Raw genomic sequence first — 20,271 nt, 5'->3', positions numbered from 1 at the left:
TGGATGGATGTATCTTAATCACTGAGGTTTATGGATCTACACCAGATCTTTCAAAACGATCGTACAATATCAATGCAACGAGAAAATACAACTTTAAATAAGGGTAGAAACACGGTATTGAAGGTGAATTACGTGCAAATCTGTCGCATGTGAAACTTCGAAGATAGATTAAAATGATCGAGATTTCAGTTCGTTCTAAGTTTGCATACCAGTAAGATAAAGGTTCGTGGTGAGCTTTTTTTTTATTGCAATTTAATGACGAGCTATCAGTCTAAGTGACTGCACAGATATGCAAATCAAGAGCAAATCTAATCGTTATGCAAATTACTCAGTTTCTAATCATCAAGGGTTACTAATAATTCCTACTTTCGCAGGAATGGTTCGGGTTTGGGTAATAACTGAAATGATGAGCAAATTGTTTCCTAACCAATCACTCTTAACTAAAATTGTGGCTAGAATGTCAAGTGATATTAGCTAATCAATTCAATCCAAACTTGAGCAATTTAGAAACATCGCGTTCCTTATCTAACTTACTTCTAAGCTTGACAGTTCTTCTATCGCCATCCTTCCATGCGAGATTTGTAGTCAATAAAAGTTAACCTAATAGTTCACGAAGTATATGTTGATGATCACCTTCACAAATTCAGTTATGTGAAAGCTTTTGAGACGATAGATGCAAATATCACTAAAATGGCGCAATATGACAAATTAAAAGTAAAATTATACTACATGTCCAAAAACTTTTCTACCACACAGTATATTTTTCGGGATATCATATCTACCTGCTGCAAAAATAATGTTATCATTCCAGACAACAAGTTCTTCGTACTTTTCTTCCTCTACCTGTCCTATTTGCAGTATTACCTGAAAATCAAGTGGTACTACCTGGTAATTACTTTAAACACTTTCTCTAATTCTCTTCAAAATAACTTCAATGTAAGCTGTGACAACGCAAACAAGTATGCACAACGTGATGGGATATCACAAGTAACCTACGCACATAAGCGTAGTTTCTACAAGTACGAGACGTTAATTAATTATATGTCAGGTTTAGCAGGGACGGATTTGTCTCAATTTCCCTTAATTAGTCGTGCTTTAATTAGTCGACTTAATTAATTAGTCGTGTTTCATTCTTATAAATCACGAATAGCTCAAGGCTATGCAGTGGATGGTTGGAAGGTATACTTCGTGATGAACAGCGGTAATGGGAAGCCTCCCAATAATATAGCGACAAACTCGATAGGAATCAACATTACCACATAAAATGACCATCAGAAAGGAACGTTTACTTTTGCCGTGTTAATTCTCTCTGATACCACAATTGTCCTCTAAATTTTCAGAAGACAATTTAATTTTAGTGTACATTTTGCAAAGTGAGACAATATGAAAAATATCCGCATAGACGCGAAACGTGAATCCTGACTGGACTTCAGAAGTGAATTTCAAGTAACCGTGGGTTACTGCTATATGCGAAAACGTGTCAATTACGCTCTGCACATTTCATTTTTAACGTGACAATCAAATCACACAAATAGGCGCAGAAAAGCGACTAAACGATAATGCTCATAAACCTCATTAATTGAATGACATTGTATATGTCAGTATGTCATATCAATTAACTTAATTAAACTGACGCATCGTAACCTAACTCATTCCCTATGTATTTAACCAAAGCAGACTGAAATGCTCCAATCTACTCACCCAACGTGATCTACGTCATATCAGTCCACTTGGACCAACGTCATCTAAGCCATATCGACCATGTTATTGTTAACTGGCAATTCCTTTTGCAGTAATTTTTTAGGAATGAGAGCAGAATATATTTGTGATGCGCAGACAATGTACCGTCAGCAATCATCTTCGCGCCATAGAGTGCGAGAGTGTGGTTTGGTTGAAGATGTATCGAGGGTCAGGATTTTCTCTCCGTGTTCCTCTCTCCATTATCTTCATATATGTGTGTATATTCATATGTTTACCTAAAACAGGCATGCATTCATCCATTATAAGAGGAATACCGATGAAATCTTTCATGCTTTGGGATAAATACGCCGGTACTATCCTCCTATCATTTCATTATGCAACATGGGAAGAAGGAAAAGTTGAAGGGAAGTACCTGATTAAGGCATTTGAAGAGAAGGAAGGAGAGACCTTGGTGTTATCACTAGGAAAGGAAATTATTTTTAGGACGTTGAAAAAAAACAAACTTTTTAATGCTTTTCACTGCAATTCTGCAACAAATAGAACTAATCAACAGCTTCAATTTTTTATTTAATATCATTTTCTTATGGAATGAAAATTCAACCATATATTTGGTCTCGTAGTTTGTTGTTTAACAGAGTTCAAATAATTTTTTGTATGAATAAAACTACTTGAACTTTGATTTTTTGAACCCAGAATATCCATTTTCCGTCGCCTCACAGTAGACTTTCTTTCCATGACATCCTACTGAACCTTTTCTTGTCTCATTATAAAAATCATCCTTTATAGCACAGTTCTTATAGAGTTATTTCAAAGATAGTTATCAATGGTTGCTCTCTTTACAGGTTCATCTTTAACCAGATCTTCTCAGATAGACTTCTGCTCACTTGAAAAATCCGAATGACATTGATCCGAATGATTGATGTCCTAGTTGATGCTGTTAATGGTAATGAATTCAAGTTTCGGAAGTTAGCAAATATTGCAAGTGGAGTACATTTGAGAGTAACATTTGAGATTTGTATTTAGAATGGAATATTGAAATTGTGCTTCCTAGAAGGACGTAATTGACAGTACCGGTCTCTTTTTTTTCCCCTTCCTCCAAAGTGGAAATTTTTTGAATTCTTGGAAATGTATTGCGCAATGTGCCACAGAGTCGCAGATCTCTCTTTATTTTCACCTCAAACTTAGGTAATTAAGCTGTTCGATAAATGAAACAACCTTAGTATAGCATGTTCATTAAGAATTACAAAATACAAATTAACGCATAATGCTATTACCAAAAGCACTGACACAATATATAATTATGAAGACTCCAATCTGAAGAATAAAAGGAAGAATGTCTTCCTGTTATTTGCAGAGTTTATATTTACATCCTTCAAGGATTAGTTTTACGATTACAGGGATTAGCGCTTTTGTTAGCTCTTACCGATAAAGCTCTCTTTGTTAGCGCAGTTGATAAAGCGCTTTGTTGGCCTACATTAGTGTACGGTTTTTAGGATACATTGCTAAACAATGAAAACATATACAATTCTATGCAGTGATAATACACAACTCATACAGTAAAGGCTTTGGATGATTTTTAATCTTATCACGATCCAGTTTTGTACATGCAGAGTAGTACATCACTAACACATCCACTTATGATTCTTTCTATTTCCCCTTATCATGGGAATTTCCTCGTGTTCGTTGACGATTCTTTTTGAGATAAAGTAAAGCCTTTTTTTCATTTGATTACAAAGCAGAAATATATATAGACGCAACCACACGAGTGATTTTAGTACCATAAAGCAAGAGTCATGAGAATTGTGGAGGAGAACAAGGTCACCTTTATGTCTTAATCGTTATCGCCTTAAAATCGGTGACCTGGACGAAACCATCTGATAATGTTTGATTAAGCTGACTCATCGACCACTGATACATGTATTTATGTGGTTATGATTGAATGACAAGCACATATGACGAAATGTTTTAAATTTGTTAAATTGGTTGAATTGCATGTTGATGGTAACGGTTTCTACACACTTGTTGTTACCAGTTAAAAAAAAGTCCGCACTCTACCGGGAAGTGATAGCGATGACGTGTCATAAGAAGTTATTCATTATGTCGTTAAAAAGATTGAATTAATGTTCTCTTCGAGATATGATTGTAAAGTAGTTTCGAATCTAAAATACAAAGATCAAATTGAAGGATTTGCATGATGTATTATTAATTGGGATAAATATGAGAAAGGGATAAATTCAATGATGGCATCATTTTGAACTAACCAATATGACCTGCTAAGTTTAATTGCCTGTAAAGTAGGAGGGAAAATTCGGAAAGGAAAATGCGACAAAATAGTTTTCTGAGGAATGCCGTGTTCTCCATTCCTTTTCCCGCTATTTCTTGACGAAGTATAGCTTTGTCAGTTCAGTTATATTTCTTATCAGTGAGATCTTTCTCTTCATATTTTCTCTGATATTTTAAATATCATGCGGGGACAATGTCAACTTAGCTGTGCTGATTTCTACAAATCACTTCACTCCAACACTTTGAAATACAATTTAAGCGACTTTTAAATTAAAATTCATTTCTTAAATAATTCTCTTTTTTTATGCGGCATTATAAGCATCCCTTACTTGATTATATCACGTCTTAGAATCCAAATATATTTTTGAAAAAAATGGAATAACTTCAAGGACACTATTAGATACCGAATACTAACTGGGAAGGATGAAAGTGAGTTTAACAAAGTAAATAGTTCTTTATGTAATGAAAAGGGACAGAGAAAACTCATTCTGTGATTAGTTTTAAAAGTTTTACAATTTATAGTTTAAAGGAAAAGTTTGATATATATAAAGTGAATATTAGTAGTTTATATAAGCACTTGTTTGGAGAACTTTGGATATATTTGAACCGATTACTCTCTCGAAATATTATTTGTCCAAATAATGTGAGAATTTAAAAAAAAAAAGTCTTGCTAATAATTCACAGAATGTACACATTTCAAATACGACTTCCTAATAAATTTAAATCCAACGGATGAAAAAGAATCAATGGGAAGGGTTCTTATCTTTTATTTGTTTTCTATTTTATCGTATAAATTGATTCACAATTTAATGTACAAATAGGATGATAATATTATATGGGTGGTTACTTTACTTCCTGAGTCACTAATTGAACGGTTGTTTTCTAATTTCGATAATGACAAGTTCAGCTTCAAACACAGTCGACAAGTTAGACGCGGACAGTGATTATATGGAGCTTTATTTGAATGGTAGCAAAAGATCGGCAGTATGAATTCGTTGATTTTAATATGATTCGAAACTACAGAAACTGCACTATGGTTTTGTCACATAAGAATTTTTTAGGGTAGCAAAGAAAGTGAAAGTAGTCCTTCACCTCCAAGCTATGCTGTATTTGAAGATAAACATGGTAACCTGGTCAATCCAGGTCTCAATGTAAGTTTCGGATTTCATTATGAATAATTTCTTAAAATTATAACTGACTAGAGTATTTCAGGAAGAGTTTTCAGGTGATCTGGCCAGTGCGTCCACAACGAGGACGCTATTCACTTAACGAATACAAAGAACAAAAGCAGCGTTTGCAAAGACAAGAGCAACAGCGGCGAAATAAAAAGTACAATTTCAAGTTCGTTCTGTAAATTTCATCTTCAATACTTTAATTTACACCGAATGGTATTTATTTCGTAACAAAAGATGCTTCATATCATCGATAGGTAGATGAGATGATTTGCATCCATTTCTGAAATCATTCTAGATTGTCAACCTCAATGCATGTCCTTATTTTAGGAGTAGGAAATGTATTAAGCAATCAGAAAGACAGTCTAATATATCAAGTATCTATCAGGCAGAAAAAACAAAAGACAACAGTAATATCTATATCGGCGTTCGATCGGCATCCAGCTTGCGTTCCATTCTATGGCCTACAGAATTTCGTCTGTTTTACATGCGACCAGAATCAATGAATTCATTCAATCAGGTGATTAATGATTGATCTCCTCTTCATTTTCTTCATTCAGGTTAAACAAAGTTTAAATGCTATCGTTTATAAGACCTCGGTAGTTACAGAAAATTTACCGATGATCTTCTAGTACTTCGTACATATATTGTCGAAATTAAGCATTTGCTGCCCTCAAAAGGAGAAAAAAAAAAACTTTCATTTGGAAAAAAAACTTTTACAAAAACGAACTTGCAAAAAATTTAAATTAAAAGTTGTGGAATATGCCATTCACGTGTAAAATTTATGATTAAATAATAGTATCCACCCTTCGCTTCCAATAACTAAATTTAAAATTCATTTTTTTTAGTTACCAGTAAAAATGCCATTAATGTTGGCTTATATGAGTTCATCCGGAAAAATGTACAATTTCAATTTCAAAACACATGAATATAATTCTGGGACATTTTGGCAACTTGATTTGAGTAGTGTTGGTGGTCCTGAGCAACCAATGTATCTTTTTTTTTTCTTCTTTAATCTTTAGGTATAACTTCCTTCTGATTTTGTTTAATCGAATATAATGCCAGCAAGATTTCTGGATAAATTCCATTTTAACTGTTGCATGGTAAGTTTCTCTACAACATACTGTAAAAATGTCAAGCATAATGAAGGTTATAGCTTATTCCCCCTTTAATACAAAATTGAAATTGAAGGCTATTTAATTGCAGATTCCGTTCGATATCGGCATTGATACAACATTATAAATCACTTGTTATCGATCGTGGTGATGGTAAATCGGAAATATTTCCAGTGGATTAGTAATGATCGTTTTTTAAAAACAGTGTTTTATTTATGCTAATTAGAAATTTTGAACAGTAAATCGTTTAAGAAGAATGTTCTTTCGAGAATGCGATTCTCTTCTCTTCACTTATGCTAAGAAACAATGAAAGAATTAGGAAACAATTGATACATTACATAATTCTAAGTTAATAACCTCCTTTCCGATACAATTCCCTCATAGAGATTACGGTAATTTTCATGTTGTACTCTTTTAATGACTCCATGCAGTAAACGTCCGTTAATTAGTAAAGCTAAAGGTAAATAGATTTTTGGTGTATTTTCATTTGTAACTATCATCGATTCGTTTCGAAATACTTTCTGTAGAGTTATCTAGGAACTGGCCAGCCAATGTGTGCAAATGGCAACTTTGCTTCGGAATCTCGAATCAAATCTCGAATCTGTTTCATATCTCATAGAGCTGAATCAAGTCAAAATTTTTAATGAAATGAGTAATTTATGTGAGCCCACGAAGAAATATACAGAAAAGTATTGGTAAAGGTTTCTTTAAACAGGAAATCGAATTGAAAGAAAAGAAGTACAGGGAAGATTCTCCCAGAAACATTTTCAAGTTCCGGATTGATGGGCAATTGGATATGGTATAACACATCATAATGCATTAATTTATGGTATGCTAGTTTAATCATGATGACATTATCATATCATAACTCTTTGAAATATTAACTATCCCTGGCATATATCATATCCTTGCAGTTGGACTAGTTGATGAATCTGTTATCGCATGCTTTCTGTGGTGACTTTCGGATCAGATGAGTGAACCGGCTGTCCATTAGCGTTTCTAAATTGACACTGAATACGCTTAACACCTTCAGGCTTATATTTTTCAAATATTTCCCGCGGCCGCATATTACAGATCTCCTGCAATACAGAACAAATTTAATAATGGCTGTAAAAGTTATTTCTTGAAAGCTATCAAGACGGTACATGAAATAGAAACATCAACTAAAGATGGATTATCTCGGGAATGCGGTATGAGATATCGATTCATATCTGCAATTTTTTTTAATTTTCATTTAAATTTAATGTAATTGTTGAATAAATAAATGAACTACAGAGAAAAGGCAGAAATTTGAAGTCTTACTTTGTTAACTCGAATATGATAAAATGCAATGAAGTGTAAGTCATCTTTTGGCACATCTTTCCACTTGAATGTTATTTTAATACTCTGAATTTTTTTTTTAATTTTAATTTTTTCAAAATTGGCTGTTATTCAACGGTTAATTAGAAAAACTATAAAGCAGTAGGATATGTGATTCCTATATGAGAATTTGGATATAAAGGTCTCTGAAATTGACCGCCGATGGTTTCATTAATTTTACATTTCTTTCAAACAAACCTTTTTCTCATTTGGAGCAATAATTCCATGTGCTGGTCTGATAGTAAACATATTGTTTGCTGTACATTTTACCTGTATTTAATTCATTCTTTTTATAAATTTACAACATCAAAACTATTTTCTCCTCATTATTTCTCTCTCAATGCACAAAGCGTAAATCGCTTTCCACATGTTATCGTATTGGACAACAAATTAAAGTTACAGTAGTTTTTCAGTACCGTTTATATGTGACTCTACATACACCGTACGTTATGGTATCAGCCAACTTTGATATTCTTATATAATGATTTGAACTGAAGGGCTAAAGAAAATACTGACAAGATTAAACGGAATCCAAATAATTCGATAGAAACTTTAAATAAACGTTGTAATGAATGATTTAGAAAATGAGCACTGAGAAATCTGATAGTAGAGTGATTCAGGCTCAGGTTTAGCTTTAGCTTTAGATAGGGTTTAGCTTTAGATTTAGGTTTTACTTTAGATAGGTATGTAAAGTGTGAAAAAAAAAGGACCTTGAATGCCTGGATTAGTAATGTATTATTATGAAGTGTGGCATATACTGTTACTGGTTTGATGCCAATTTTTGCACCCCTGAAGTTTCTTCATCTTTTTTTTTATTTTATTTACTTGGAATGAAAAAAAAATTAAGATAAGTCAATCGTTACTGAGGGAATTATCATGGAATTCAATTTCTAACTCTGTTATATGTCCACTAATTCAGTTCATACAATAAATTACAGTACTATTGAGGTGACTTTGTGCCAGAAATTATTGCAAACACATCAAATTATATTTCCGATGCTAAGATTTCAGGGGAAAAGTTTCTTTTCTAAGATGATTATTGCATTCTGAAGTTATCAAAAAGTCTCTTATACATAAGCAGAAAAATTTAGGAATTCAATTCTAGGATAATTTCATCAACAAAGTTCTACTATGTGATATTCATATCATTCTTAATTAGGCGCACATAAAAATGATTCTCGTCGTCGGGATTAGAGACATTTGGAATTCATTCTCATTTGGCGTGTGATCCACCGGTCTGCCGCCTGACAACATTGTTGATGTCGTCGAAAACGTACTCAGGTCTGTCATTTTCGGTCTATAAAAAATTTGATTTTTTTCCCTCTTTATAAGTAACCTCCAAAATTTTTGCAAAAAAAATTGGAATTGAAATTCGGTGAGATTCGGCGCTTAATTAATTAATTAACTCTAGAGCAAATGGTATAATTATTTTTGTTGATAAGTACTCTAATGATTGATGAAAAATCTAATTAATGAGTTTTTGAGATTAAACACAAGGGTATTCAAAACTTTTGAGACTGTTTAGAAGTTCATTGGGGATTTGTACCAATAATTTTGATTTGTTTTTCTACCGATTTTTTAAGTCTAACTTTGCAGAGAGTCTAAGTATTACCTCGTAACCATTTCAAAATGTCGTTTTCTCTGCGACAAAATTTAGTCTTGTGCAATTAATCATTGTTTCCCATCTTCTAGTCTATCTTGCCCTACATTTCTTATTGTCATTACTTATTGTCATTACCCCTTAGAAATTAATTAATTTTAGTATTAACTTTCACAATTCCTCTCTTCAAATGAGAGGAAATTTCGCCGATCAATCAATCATCTCCTCTCCTTCCCTCCAATACAATCAAATGAAACATCCAAAGGTCAGAAATATTAATAGCCCACCACTTTGTAGAAAGGAATATATATCAAATAATCTCAAACATATATACTCATTAATTTTTATAGCTATCAGAGATATTCAAATATCAAAGATTTGCTACATCCATTTGCCTTTTTTTTAAGCTAATATTAGAATGAATAAGTTGGCAGAATATCAAATGATTTCTTTCGCCTTTTTTTCTAAATCCAAAATCTTATCCACTCAAATGATTTCAATGTTTTTTCCACGAGCTTCTTGGCTCTTTTACCATTTTTCTGATAGAATTCAATAACTTTCTTTTTTTCGTCATTGGACACTTCAAAAATCATTCATTGTCACTCTTGAGAATCCCTGAAGCAATGCGACCGCGTCATCTAATCAAGTTGAAAAACATCAAAACTCCAAGAAAGTATGGCTGAGTTATCTACTGAATACTTTGTGATAAGTTCAATTCAAGTAGTTCATGAAATGGTGAACAGACTTAGCGGATTTTGGTTGTGTGAGGAATGTTTATGCATGTTGGTGACACTGCGGCACACGCCTTGACCCAGAGATGTAGCGACAGTCTTCACAGGTTTGTTGTCTTACTTGCTATTACTTTAATTTGTAAAAATTAAGCTCCATTAGTTCAAAATAAATAGAAGTACTTGTTTGATGAAGCAGCAGTGCGCAAATGTCACTGAATGCGAGATCAGCATTAACGGACATATCCTAAGTGTCCAGTCAGTTTCCGATTTCAATTAATGAAAGCTTAAAAATTCTATCATGCATGTACATTTTCTACGCATGACAAATACTACCGAACTCGTGAACCCACTCATTAAAACTTAACCCGTCAATTTTTCAGTAATTTCGACTATTTATTTGTACTCAACTAATTGTCAGTAAAGAATGCCTTCTTATTTAAATGATGTGTGGAGCTTTTCGAAAGTTCACAACTTCAGCAGTACAAGGCTGGAATGGACTGAAGGGAATTCTTCTAAAGGAACTCTTCTGAGAAGAAATTTTTAAATCACTGAAAAACTCAAGATTCAGTAACTATTAATGCACCATCAAATCTAATTCAGCTTAACGAACTTCGAGCTTTTCTTCATTCAAGTCAGTAAAGGAGCCCTCCGAATCAGCGAGAAATCAGTGAGAAACCTAAGTCATAAATTCGGTCCGCGTTAAAATTCGATATCTCGTCATATTTCAGCTACTGTGAACACACCAATACTAATACGCATATTTTATGGACCACATGAACAGTTAAAGATTAATTTACCAGCAAATCGCAATCACAGTAATATTGTGCTATGCATTCATTGTAGGACTTCAGAACAAACAATTTAATCGAAAACTTAAGGGAAGAAAATCCAGACTGGTTTTATTAATAAAAAATAATTCACAACTCCCAAATATAAAAAAGAAAAATGCGAACATCTTGGGATAGCGTCACTGACCAGTCATATTTAGCACTACTGAATTTTCTATTCCCCAAAGTTCTGTGTTCTCCATAAGCAAAGCATACCTAGCAATAATTTCTTTGCATGTAAATAAAAGCATAAACTATTACTGCAAAACAAAATCAGCAATAAGAGGTATGTGATCGGACGGAGTCGTTGAGTTAGGCCAAGGTCCTAAAGTTCCAACTAACTGATTTATATTTGGCAAACTGAGACGTCGAATTAATCGTATTTCCATTTCAGAAACACTCATTGCTGAACTCGAATTCAGGAACGATTGCTGAAAAGGCCAAATTTAAGGATAACTAATCATTAAATTTGCAAACTGTGTTCAATACCGTGTAACAGAGCCATCTAATTTCAGTATGTTTAAAAAGTAAATCAAAGGATTTTAAGGGAGAAGAAAAAATATCAGGCCTTTTTTTTTGTATTTCGAATTAATGTGATTAGTTACTTGTAACATATAAGTATAAAATGAAAATAGGATAAGCTTTACCGTGTAATAGATCGAATGTCAGTGAGAATTCAAACAAACGGAGGATTTGTAAGAAAGAGACAAAATAAGAATTTTATGAGAAAATCAAAAGGAAATCTAAATAGTCTCATCAATCTATAAATGAAACGTTTAGTATTTCCAAGTGAAAATGACCTTAATTCCTTTTGACTTGACAGAATAAAATATAAAGTCTGGATTGACAGCTTCAACACTGTGATATGTCGAAACCACTGGCTGAAAAAAATTTACAAGTTCCATATGAACTGGTACTGTTTTCTAAGAACTGGCAGTAATTTCTCAGAATTCGGTACTGTAGAAGTCTCAACAATATTCTTGGCTCGATAGGATAATTTAAGAGCCAACCCTGCCATTAAAAATCATACCCTATGAATGCTGAACCGATGCGAACAAAAATTAAGATTACAAAGTTGGTCAATTACAAATCCTACTTTTTGATAAAAATAGTAGAATTATAAAAATCTTACCCCACTCTCTGCATTTACATGATGATAAACACTGTTGAAAGAGAGCGGATGACTCCAGCAATTTAATGAAGGAAATAGCATTGTACGATCTGCAAAGTAACAAAATTTTAAACAAAATCTAGCATGTAACAAAATTTTTAAACGTAAAATCAAAGACATAATTAACCTCGCCTCATACAAATCCTGATTTGAAAACCCCTTTATAATTTTCGATAAAACCTCAATAAAAGTCGAGTGTCGCAAGGTTTTTTATAATGAAAAAAGATGACCAATTTGAAAAATTTTGAACTGCAATACTTTTTAATAGTAATCTGATACTTCCTCAGCTGAGATTACGAACTACCTTGGATATGGCAAAAACTTTAACAAAGAACAGTATCAAATACTGCTATCTTGCTTTGTTTGTTTATGAAGTTTCTAGAGTGGAATGAACCAAAAACAACAAACAATAACATTTTTATGTTCTCAAATCTATATCAGATCGAATTTTCATAATTTACAGCAAGCATAAAGCAACTTCACAGCAAGATTACACTTCTATAAGTTCACACTACACCTGAATATATCCCAGTAGAATCGATAATATTCCTAATTTGTGAAGCATATCAATATCAGGACAGGCCTTCAGACTTACTTTTCAGATATTTGAATCGACAATTCCGAGCGATTCGTACATCTTCAGGCAATAAATTTACTGAAACAAACGGTCCACCAGAATTACCTTGACCCGAAATATCACCTCGTCGTAGATTAGAGAAACAAATTTCACCACTCATGATAAAATTATATAACGGACTATATGGTTGAATATTAAAATCACCACATAAAATATACGGACATTCTTTACCAGATTCCGGACCACATTCCTGTAAAGATGAATTTATTTCCACTAAATAATTCTTGTTTAAATTTATATTTCAATACTGAAATAATATCTCCGATTCTCTTCATGACTCTTAATTATTAATATTAAGAAGTAATATTGATTTTAAATAAGATTCGCATCACTTCACAATATTTTTGAATATTCGCCATGAAAAATAATTCTCCAAAACCTTCAGTATTAAAACAATAAATTCTGACTTTACTACCGTTTAATAATTTAGCTGGCCTAAATGTGAATTCTTTTAGTGATGTCTATCCACTACGGCATAAAAAATCTCTGATGCTCTGCAACATAGATAAATGTGCTAATGTGAAATTTGGTTAATGGCATTTTAAACAAAAGTATTCTTCACGAAGAAATATCATTTTAGTACGCAATGGAGAGTATCAAGTAAAACCCAAAATTTTTTTGAACCGACTATCTTCCTTCTTGGCCTCTTCCAAAAGCTGCAGGAAAAATGTCATGCTGGCATCGTCATTTACGAAAAAAGGAAAAAAAAATACACCTTACCTGGTCGATATTTGCAAGTAAGACAGCAAGTTGTGCAAGTTTTACATCACCACGTCGTTTATTAAATAATAAATGTGTATTAGCAGTGCAAAATTCCCGTCCACTTCGCATATCTTTCAAACGAACCAACTGACCTGAAATGGAAGCAAAAGTACAGAAGATACCTTCGACACTTTGAGTAATTTTACCCAGCAACTATTCTTACTCAAACAAAATCTGCCAAATATACCAAAAAATGCAATTATTTGGAACTTACCGACATTATCCCTGTCCAATACTGAATCACTATTCACATAATACTCAATATCTCGATAATGAAGCAGTTGGAAATGAGATTTATAAAATATCGCACAGCCATCCATCAAACTATGCGTTCGCTTCTTGTACTTACCAAGAAAACCAGCTATGGAATATTCAAAAACTAATAAAAGTTATGCAAATAGTGTACGTGGGCAATTTTGAGCTTTTATCATCCGAGAAAAAAGTAGTAAAAACATAGCTAGAAGGTATGAGAATAATTTTCCTAATGGCCTCCTGTTTATCTAAGACCCAAGCTAATTTTCATAAAAAATTTTCATAAGAACCTTAAAAATAACACCATAACGATGTAAATACCCGTGATAGTGAACGACACTAACTGTACTACGGCTAAAATTACTTGAGGAAAATTCATTCTCGTCAACTATTCCTTCTGAAAACTTGTATACCAACAATAAAACGTTGAAAACATCATACATTCAGTCTTAAACTATACAAGCATCTGAGCCATCAGTTTATATGGAAAGCTTACCAGCTTCGAAATATGGTTTAAAGAAGTACTCAAAATGATCGTATTGCACTTCTTGAAGACAAAAAATATCAGCAGCGATCATTGCGAATTCACGTGAAAACAACCTCCACCGATTTTCCCAAGTTAATTCGTAAGCACGTCCTGATTTCCTAAAAAAAAAAGAAATATCGCTACCATTTAGCGAAAAGTGTACCTTCTTATGTTACTGTTATATTTACCTTTCCAAATAATGTTATTATCCTAAGAACTTTCACAATATATGGGGAACAGATACAATTTATATTCATAAAAGATGAATATGCAATAACTTTTGCTCACGTAAGATGTATATATAGTTCAGGAGTTTTACAAGCAGTTTGTTGACAAAGAACATTGTAGCTACATATCCTCAACGGATTACCATCGACCACTCCATTCTAAAATTATAATTACTGGTATAAAAGGAAAATTTGATAAAAGTCCAGATATCATCAGGCAGTACCACTGAAATCACAGTGAACTATAACTGCATGAAAATATATCCTTGTATGCAAAAGCCGACAAACTTCGATCACTATTCAAAATCTGTTCAAGAGCAAGGGAAAGTAGATTTCCCCTGCTCTTGAACATCTTTAAAATACTAATATTATCGGAATTGATCAAACGCACAACAAAGATTCCTCATTTAATGAGATCCACTATTGATCATTATTAAACATAGAAAAAACTAACCTGTATAACATCCCATCTTCTCAACCATTTTTTACAAATTGATAAAGTACCCTGAGTCAGCAAATCCACAAATTCCGGCATGTCTGCAACATGATCAAGAAGATAGCATTCGTGAAGGAATTTCAAAAAAAATGAAGTGAATGTCTGCATATTTCAGATTTTTCTAATCTAAATCCATTAAAGAATGAGATATGTGTTCTTTGGGAATATTCCGGTAGGTATAATATGCGCTAAACAGACAATTCAAAAAATTTTTCGTCACGGAAACGAGTAAGCAGATACTATCAAAAGAAAAGAAGGTGTTTTTTTTTTCAGATTTCATTTCAGCCGTCTTTGTAGAAACAGAAAAAAACAATGATGTCAGAATTCCACAGAAAAAAGCTAATCATCGCTTAAATTTTTAGTTTCAGACTTCCAACAAAACGAAAGGAGTACTTCCACACCAAATAAACCACGTGTGGGAATTCATAACTTTGAATGGAAAAACCCCATTAAATTTAAATTATTCCTTCCCAGCTGTCCTTTATCAATCATTACAAACAAGACGCATAATTATAGTCGATAACGTAATTTTATAGCATGCAAACTAGTACAAGAACCACTGCATTCACTCAAGATATTGATAAAGTTTATTTATCAATATCTTTGCTCTAGGCTCTCTCGCTTTCTCCAGTTTAATTCAGAGAAGCCATATGACACCTGATATTTTCTAAAAACCAGGACCAAGCTGCAAGCAAACAACTGAATGAGAAACCCACCGACTAAATCTCAAACTGAATTGTATTGAACCGGCCTAATCATTCAACAACATTCAAGACCAAGTATTACTGATCACCTAATTACTTTAAACAATAAAAAGAAAACCAATTAAGACTCATGCATGCAAGTAAGACTTCATTTTGAAATGGAGGGATAAAGAAGAATGCAACTGGCAATAACAGAAGATAAAAGTACATATGTAAAAATACACATGCCAAAGAGTAAATTATTAAAGAAAACCTGAAGGAAAGGTTTCAGGAACAAAATGTGTCAGAAAAATCAGTTCCCGTAAAACATTCTTTGGGCTCCCACCTCAGTTGAGGTAGCAGAATTAGAGTAATGGAAGCCACTGATGGTTTTTTACTTAGAATCCATGAAAAGCGAAAAGATAGACAAAGACTTGGCCAATGTTAGTCTAATTAATGCTTAAAATGTTTGAGAACGGTAAATGGCCATACACCGACCCACTCTATATCCGGTAGCCTAACAGTCTGCACCAAGAGTAAAAGTAATCAAAAACCGGGGTTTTTCTGTTTTGATCCAACTGAGACAAATCTAACAATCGCGGCATGCAACCAAGATTCACTTAAAAAGAAGGGTAACAGCTGAGCAATACTGGAAGCCAGTTTTTTGGTTTTGGCAACTTTTTGGCATTCTCACTTTTCCAACTCGATTTCTATTTTCATGACTTGTTTCGATTGAACTTCACACCGAAGGACTGATTAGCAGAGCGAAGTAGAAAATGGTGGGAAGATCCAGTGTCCCAAATGAAGTAAATTCAGGCAGTTCTAAACCTCTTATCAACAAAAACAAACTTGTAGCGTGCAGCGACGAAGTTGAAGGCATCAGACTGTGAACCCAAGAGAAGTCCCGGAGATCAGTGGAGTAAAAATGGGACTTTTTGCCTTGGTGAACATCGCAAATCGTAGGAATCCTTGTCTAAAATAACCAATTTGTTAAACAGTAGCATATAGACAAGATTTTCAGAGTGAAAACTGTAGTCACATTAAAGAGTTCATTAACTGTGTGAAAATCTGAGTGATTAAAAATCTCATAGTTTTAGGTACTGCCAGTTGTGCTGCTGTAGTGCAAATTTTAAAGCATCCATTTTTTTGGGAAGAAAGTGATCGCTAGAGAAAAAACTATTCGAAAATTTGTAACTAATACAAGCAAAATCAAAAAAAACATTTTACAGCAAATGGAAATTACATACCAATAGGAAACTATTATGTTGAGACAACTAAAATTCAACGAAGTCGCACATTAAACAGACCCTTGAAGATATTTATTGCCTTTAAAACAGTTGAAGTAACAATGATATTTCACATGTTTTATTAAAACAACAATTATTAAGCTAAACTTGAATATATGCTGAAAAAAGAAATCTTTAATTACTTCACTCTGTTGCTTCGTCATTACTTTCTGCTGTGGCATAGTGGAAGAAGGCCCTGCTTCACCGACCAAATTCAAATCCTGCAAAAAAGTATGTAGACTGGCTAAATAATAAAAGTCTTTCGCTGCAATTTATGATTTGTGATTCGGATATCTTTATCGCTAACATTTCGTAATTGAACAGAAGGTATAGTGTCCTTATTCATAATTTAAGGGTCATATATTTTCCTTTTCACCAGCTTTTTTTTACTTTAAATAAGGATTCGTTTTTTTCGGACTAAGAATGCGAACTGATTCACCTCCAAAATTATTTGCGCAGAGATATATGCATGCGACTTGTCCTATGACTTTTATGAACTAGTTAGGAACAAGGATCATACATCTCCAATAGGATTCTTCATCAGATGTCACCACTCTGTTTTCAAAAGATAACACGCTTTGTCAATGAAACATAGTATTTGTAACGTTCTAATGAACTAAATTTGAAACGAAAATTTACTCCCAAGCAAATGATTTCGTCCGAAACATTTAATTCACTTGGCGAGCCACCATCAAGTAACACTATCTGTAAAAAGGACGAAAATATATTTGTATTATAAAAAAAATCCCGAACATTCCTGTCGAATAATGATTCTAACATAAGAAACATAAGTCCATCATAAGGTCCAAGATAAGTCCATCATTTAACATAAGTCCATCCTCAAAGAAGTGGCAACCTTTTTGCAAGTTCTAGAAATTAATAACTACACTTAAAAATTTGAAGTATTAAAAATGAACCTCGGGTTTATCATCGCTTAAATTCTTTTGTATGCTAACTGAACTTTCTTCATCTGCTAATAAAATAACATCTAAATCTGCAGCATCCCTGAAAAGTAACGCGATCCTTAATTTGCCGGTATTTTTAATTAAAAACAAGATACACAAAAAAAGAAGGAATGATAAGTTTAGTGATATTAGATGGAAGAAACGAACCTCTTTTCTGTTTCATCTCCAACATTCCATTTTTGAACACTGAACAATTGCGCCTCCCGGTTTGTTTTACTGCTCATCTGGAATTACTACGACATGAAATAGTTTTCTACAAAATTCGACATTAATAACTTAATGAGTTTTAGAAATGGAAATGACCAGATAAAGCCGAAAAAGCCAGGGTGAGTCAATAAACGCCAAGTAAAATGAGATATTGCATGCTGCTGATTAAAAGTTCAGCCAAGTTAATAACAGACGAATCTAGAACAATCCTAAAATCACAAAAATGTGGAGGTAGCTTCAACCAGTGTACAACTTGGTCCATAAATCAAAAATGTAAGACGAATGGTCATTGAGTGGTACTGGAATCGAATATTCTTCGCATAAAAATTTCGAAATAAAACAGTTATTAAAGACATAAATGATCCTTACATTTGCTAGACAAATATGAATTAAGTAACTAAAACGAAAAAAAAAAGAAATGAATGCCGTACTTCCGTCGATGTATCATCTACCACAATTTCTATTTTCTCCTTCGGCACTGAAAAATATTACCGCTTTCATAAATCTTCAATCGATTATCTAAACATCAAATTGTAGTGTAGACTTAAAATATATCTTCTAAGGGTTCCTATACATGACATAACCAGTTCATTTTATGACATACCCAACAATTGGAAGACGTTGAACGAAGTAGGTTTCTGATTTTGAAATATTCGGAGTGATCGTGATACGGATTTTCGTGATCTGGCAGCACTGAAAGCACGAGTAAACTTTTTAGATGTATTTCGGAAGAGTAGATCTTTTGTTGAATTTTTTACTAATGGAAACTGCCCTGAAATGCTTCACAACCAAAAAAAAAAAAAAAAACATAGAAATAAGCTGTACAAAGACATTGCTGGACTCTCTAAAATACTCTCGCATACCTTTAGCAGAAAACAATTTCCATTACCGTCATAAATTATACAAATTTATGAAACAGTTTACATTCCAGATACTCTATCACTGTAATTAGGAAATATCTGATAGGTGTAAAAGACGAGCAATGCTTCTCTACAATTTAAAGAGAGTAAGGATTTTCATAACTTCCTCTCATATCCAACCATTTTTTCCCTTTTCCTTGTGAAGCAACAAAGAAAACATTTCTCATTAATAAATCAATGCAAAAATGACGTTAATTACAACGATGAAATCATTCTACAACAAAAACTTAGTGATAACTATATTCTTCCTTTCTCTCTCTCCTCCTCATTCCCGAGTTTGAAGTCAATAAAAAGTATCAAAGATCCTGGTAATTACCTCCATCTACTTTTCTTCCTTCCCGATGATCTTTTCACTTTCTTAGAACAACGATTCATCTCTTCTTTTCCAATACATCCGAGTTGCTTTAATTGAACTGAATGGAAATCAACATAAATCAACTATGGAATGTACGTGTGGTAATTGAACTGAAATGAATGACAATCATTTATTATTCAGGATATCAACTAAGATTTCTATTCAATTGCAATATTAAACATATATATCCCTTGATAGATCATATTAATCGTATTTATATCTACTTCTCGTAGACACTGCTGCAAATATATTGTATGTCCGAATTATCAACAGTATCTAGTCCCTTTTATTTTCGCATTATTTAGCGAATTTGCAAAACTTCTTTTGATTTATAAATCATCTCAGATAAGAGAGACAGCATACGTTATGGGAACGTTAGTGCCTGTCGAGAAATCAAAAACGATCATTTTCAGATTGCTGACAATGCCTGACATCCCGAATCTCATTTATCTCCCATCCAATATCTCGCATCTTCTACCTGCTGTTGTCAATCAATAAACATATATAATATATTGAATAGAAGTGAATGATCAGACCACCGAGACTTTCAATCACCTATTTTTGTTCTTATTCTACTGCCCAACAGTCATAATTCTAAAAATTGACGAGAAAAAAGACATCGATAACCGACTAAAGTTTCGAGACCATACTTTTTGAATTGCAGCACAGTAGATATTTTCTAAAATTTCCCATAGCAAATCTTTTCCGGGATCTTCCCCAGATATTTTCTATAATTTTCTATAATGGATAATCTCTGGAATTTCTCATAGTGGATATTTTCTGAAATTTTCCATAGTGAATATTTTTTGGAATTTTACATAATAGATTTTTTCTCGGATTTTCCATAGATGTTTTCTGAAATTTTCCATAGCAGAATTTTTTTGAATTTTCCGTAGTAGATATTTCCTGGAATTTTCCATGGTAGATATTTCCTGGAATTTTCCATGGTAGATATTTCCTGGAATTTTCCATGGTAGATATTTCCTGGAATTTTCC

General features: G+C 33.1%; 4 protein-coding genes across 4 annotated transcripts; 2 read left to right on the top strand and 2 right to left on the bottom strand.

Moving 5' to 3' along the window:
• Positions 1-4,878: 4,878 nt before the first annotated feature.
• LOAG_16441 (hypothetical protein) lies at positions 4,879-5,691 on the top strand (the record flags this gene model as incomplete). The annotated part of the gene is made up of 4 exons (XM_003136958.2): positions 4,879-4,968; positions 5,046-5,135; positions 5,210-5,325; positions 5,487-5,691. 4 exons carry the CDS (start codon positions 4,879-4,881, stop codon positions 5,689-5,691), a joined length of 501 nt encoding a protein of 166 aa, XP_003137006.2.
• Positions 5,692-6,016: 325 nt separating this feature from the next.
• Positions 6,017-6,453, top strand: LOAG_16440 (hypothetical protein; the record flags this gene model as incomplete). Its single annotated transcript, XM_020449093.1, has 2 exons — positions 6,017-6,147; positions 6,363-6,453. 2 exons carry the CDS (start codon positions 6,017-6,019, stop codon positions 6,451-6,453), a joined length of 222 nt encoding a protein of 73 aa, XP_020307466.1.
• Positions 6,454-7,206: 753 nt separating this feature from the next.
• LOAG_01418 (hypothetical protein) lies at positions 7,207-7,879 on the bottom strand (the record flags this gene model as incomplete). The annotated part of the gene is made up of 2 exons (XM_020445741.1): positions 7,207-7,350; positions 7,829-7,879. The coding sequence occupies 2 exons, from the start codon at positions 7,877-7,879 to the stop codon at positions 7,207-7,209; spliced, it is 195 nt and encodes a 64-aa protein (XP_020303834.1).
• Positions 7,880-10,886: 3,007 nt separating this feature from the next.
• On the bottom strand, positions 10,887-19,295 carry LOAG_16439 (endonuclease/Exonuclease/phosphatase; the record flags this gene model as incomplete). Its single annotated transcript, XM_020449092.1, has 17 exons — positions 10,887-11,219; positions 11,589-11,669; positions 11,921-12,009; positions 12,555-12,786; positions 13,317-13,450; positions 13,573-13,719; positions 14,107-14,255; positions 14,425-14,522; positions 14,818-14,900; positions 16,392-16,515; positions 16,972-17,049; positions 17,468-17,533; positions 17,746-17,833; positions 17,941-18,017; positions 18,432-18,478; positions 18,605-18,693; positions 19,237-19,295. The coding sequence occupies 17 exons, from the start codon at positions 19,293-19,295 to the stop codon at positions 11,046-11,048; spliced, it is 1,815 nt and encodes a 604-aa protein (XP_020307465.1). The 3' UTR covers positions 10,887-11,045.
• Positions 19,296-20,271: the final 976 nt, after the last annotated feature.

The sequence above is a fragment of the Loa loa genome (genome assembly GCF_000183805.2).
Source record: "Loa loa unplaced genomic scaffold supercont3.3, whole genome shotgun sequence".
In the NCBI taxonomy this organism is placed as follows: Eukaryota; Metazoa; Nematoda; class Chromadorea; order Rhabditida; family Onchocercidae; genus Loa; species Loa loa.
The sequence above is the reverse complement of the archived record's forward strand: the minus strand, read 5'-3'. Positions and strand labels throughout refer to the sequence as shown.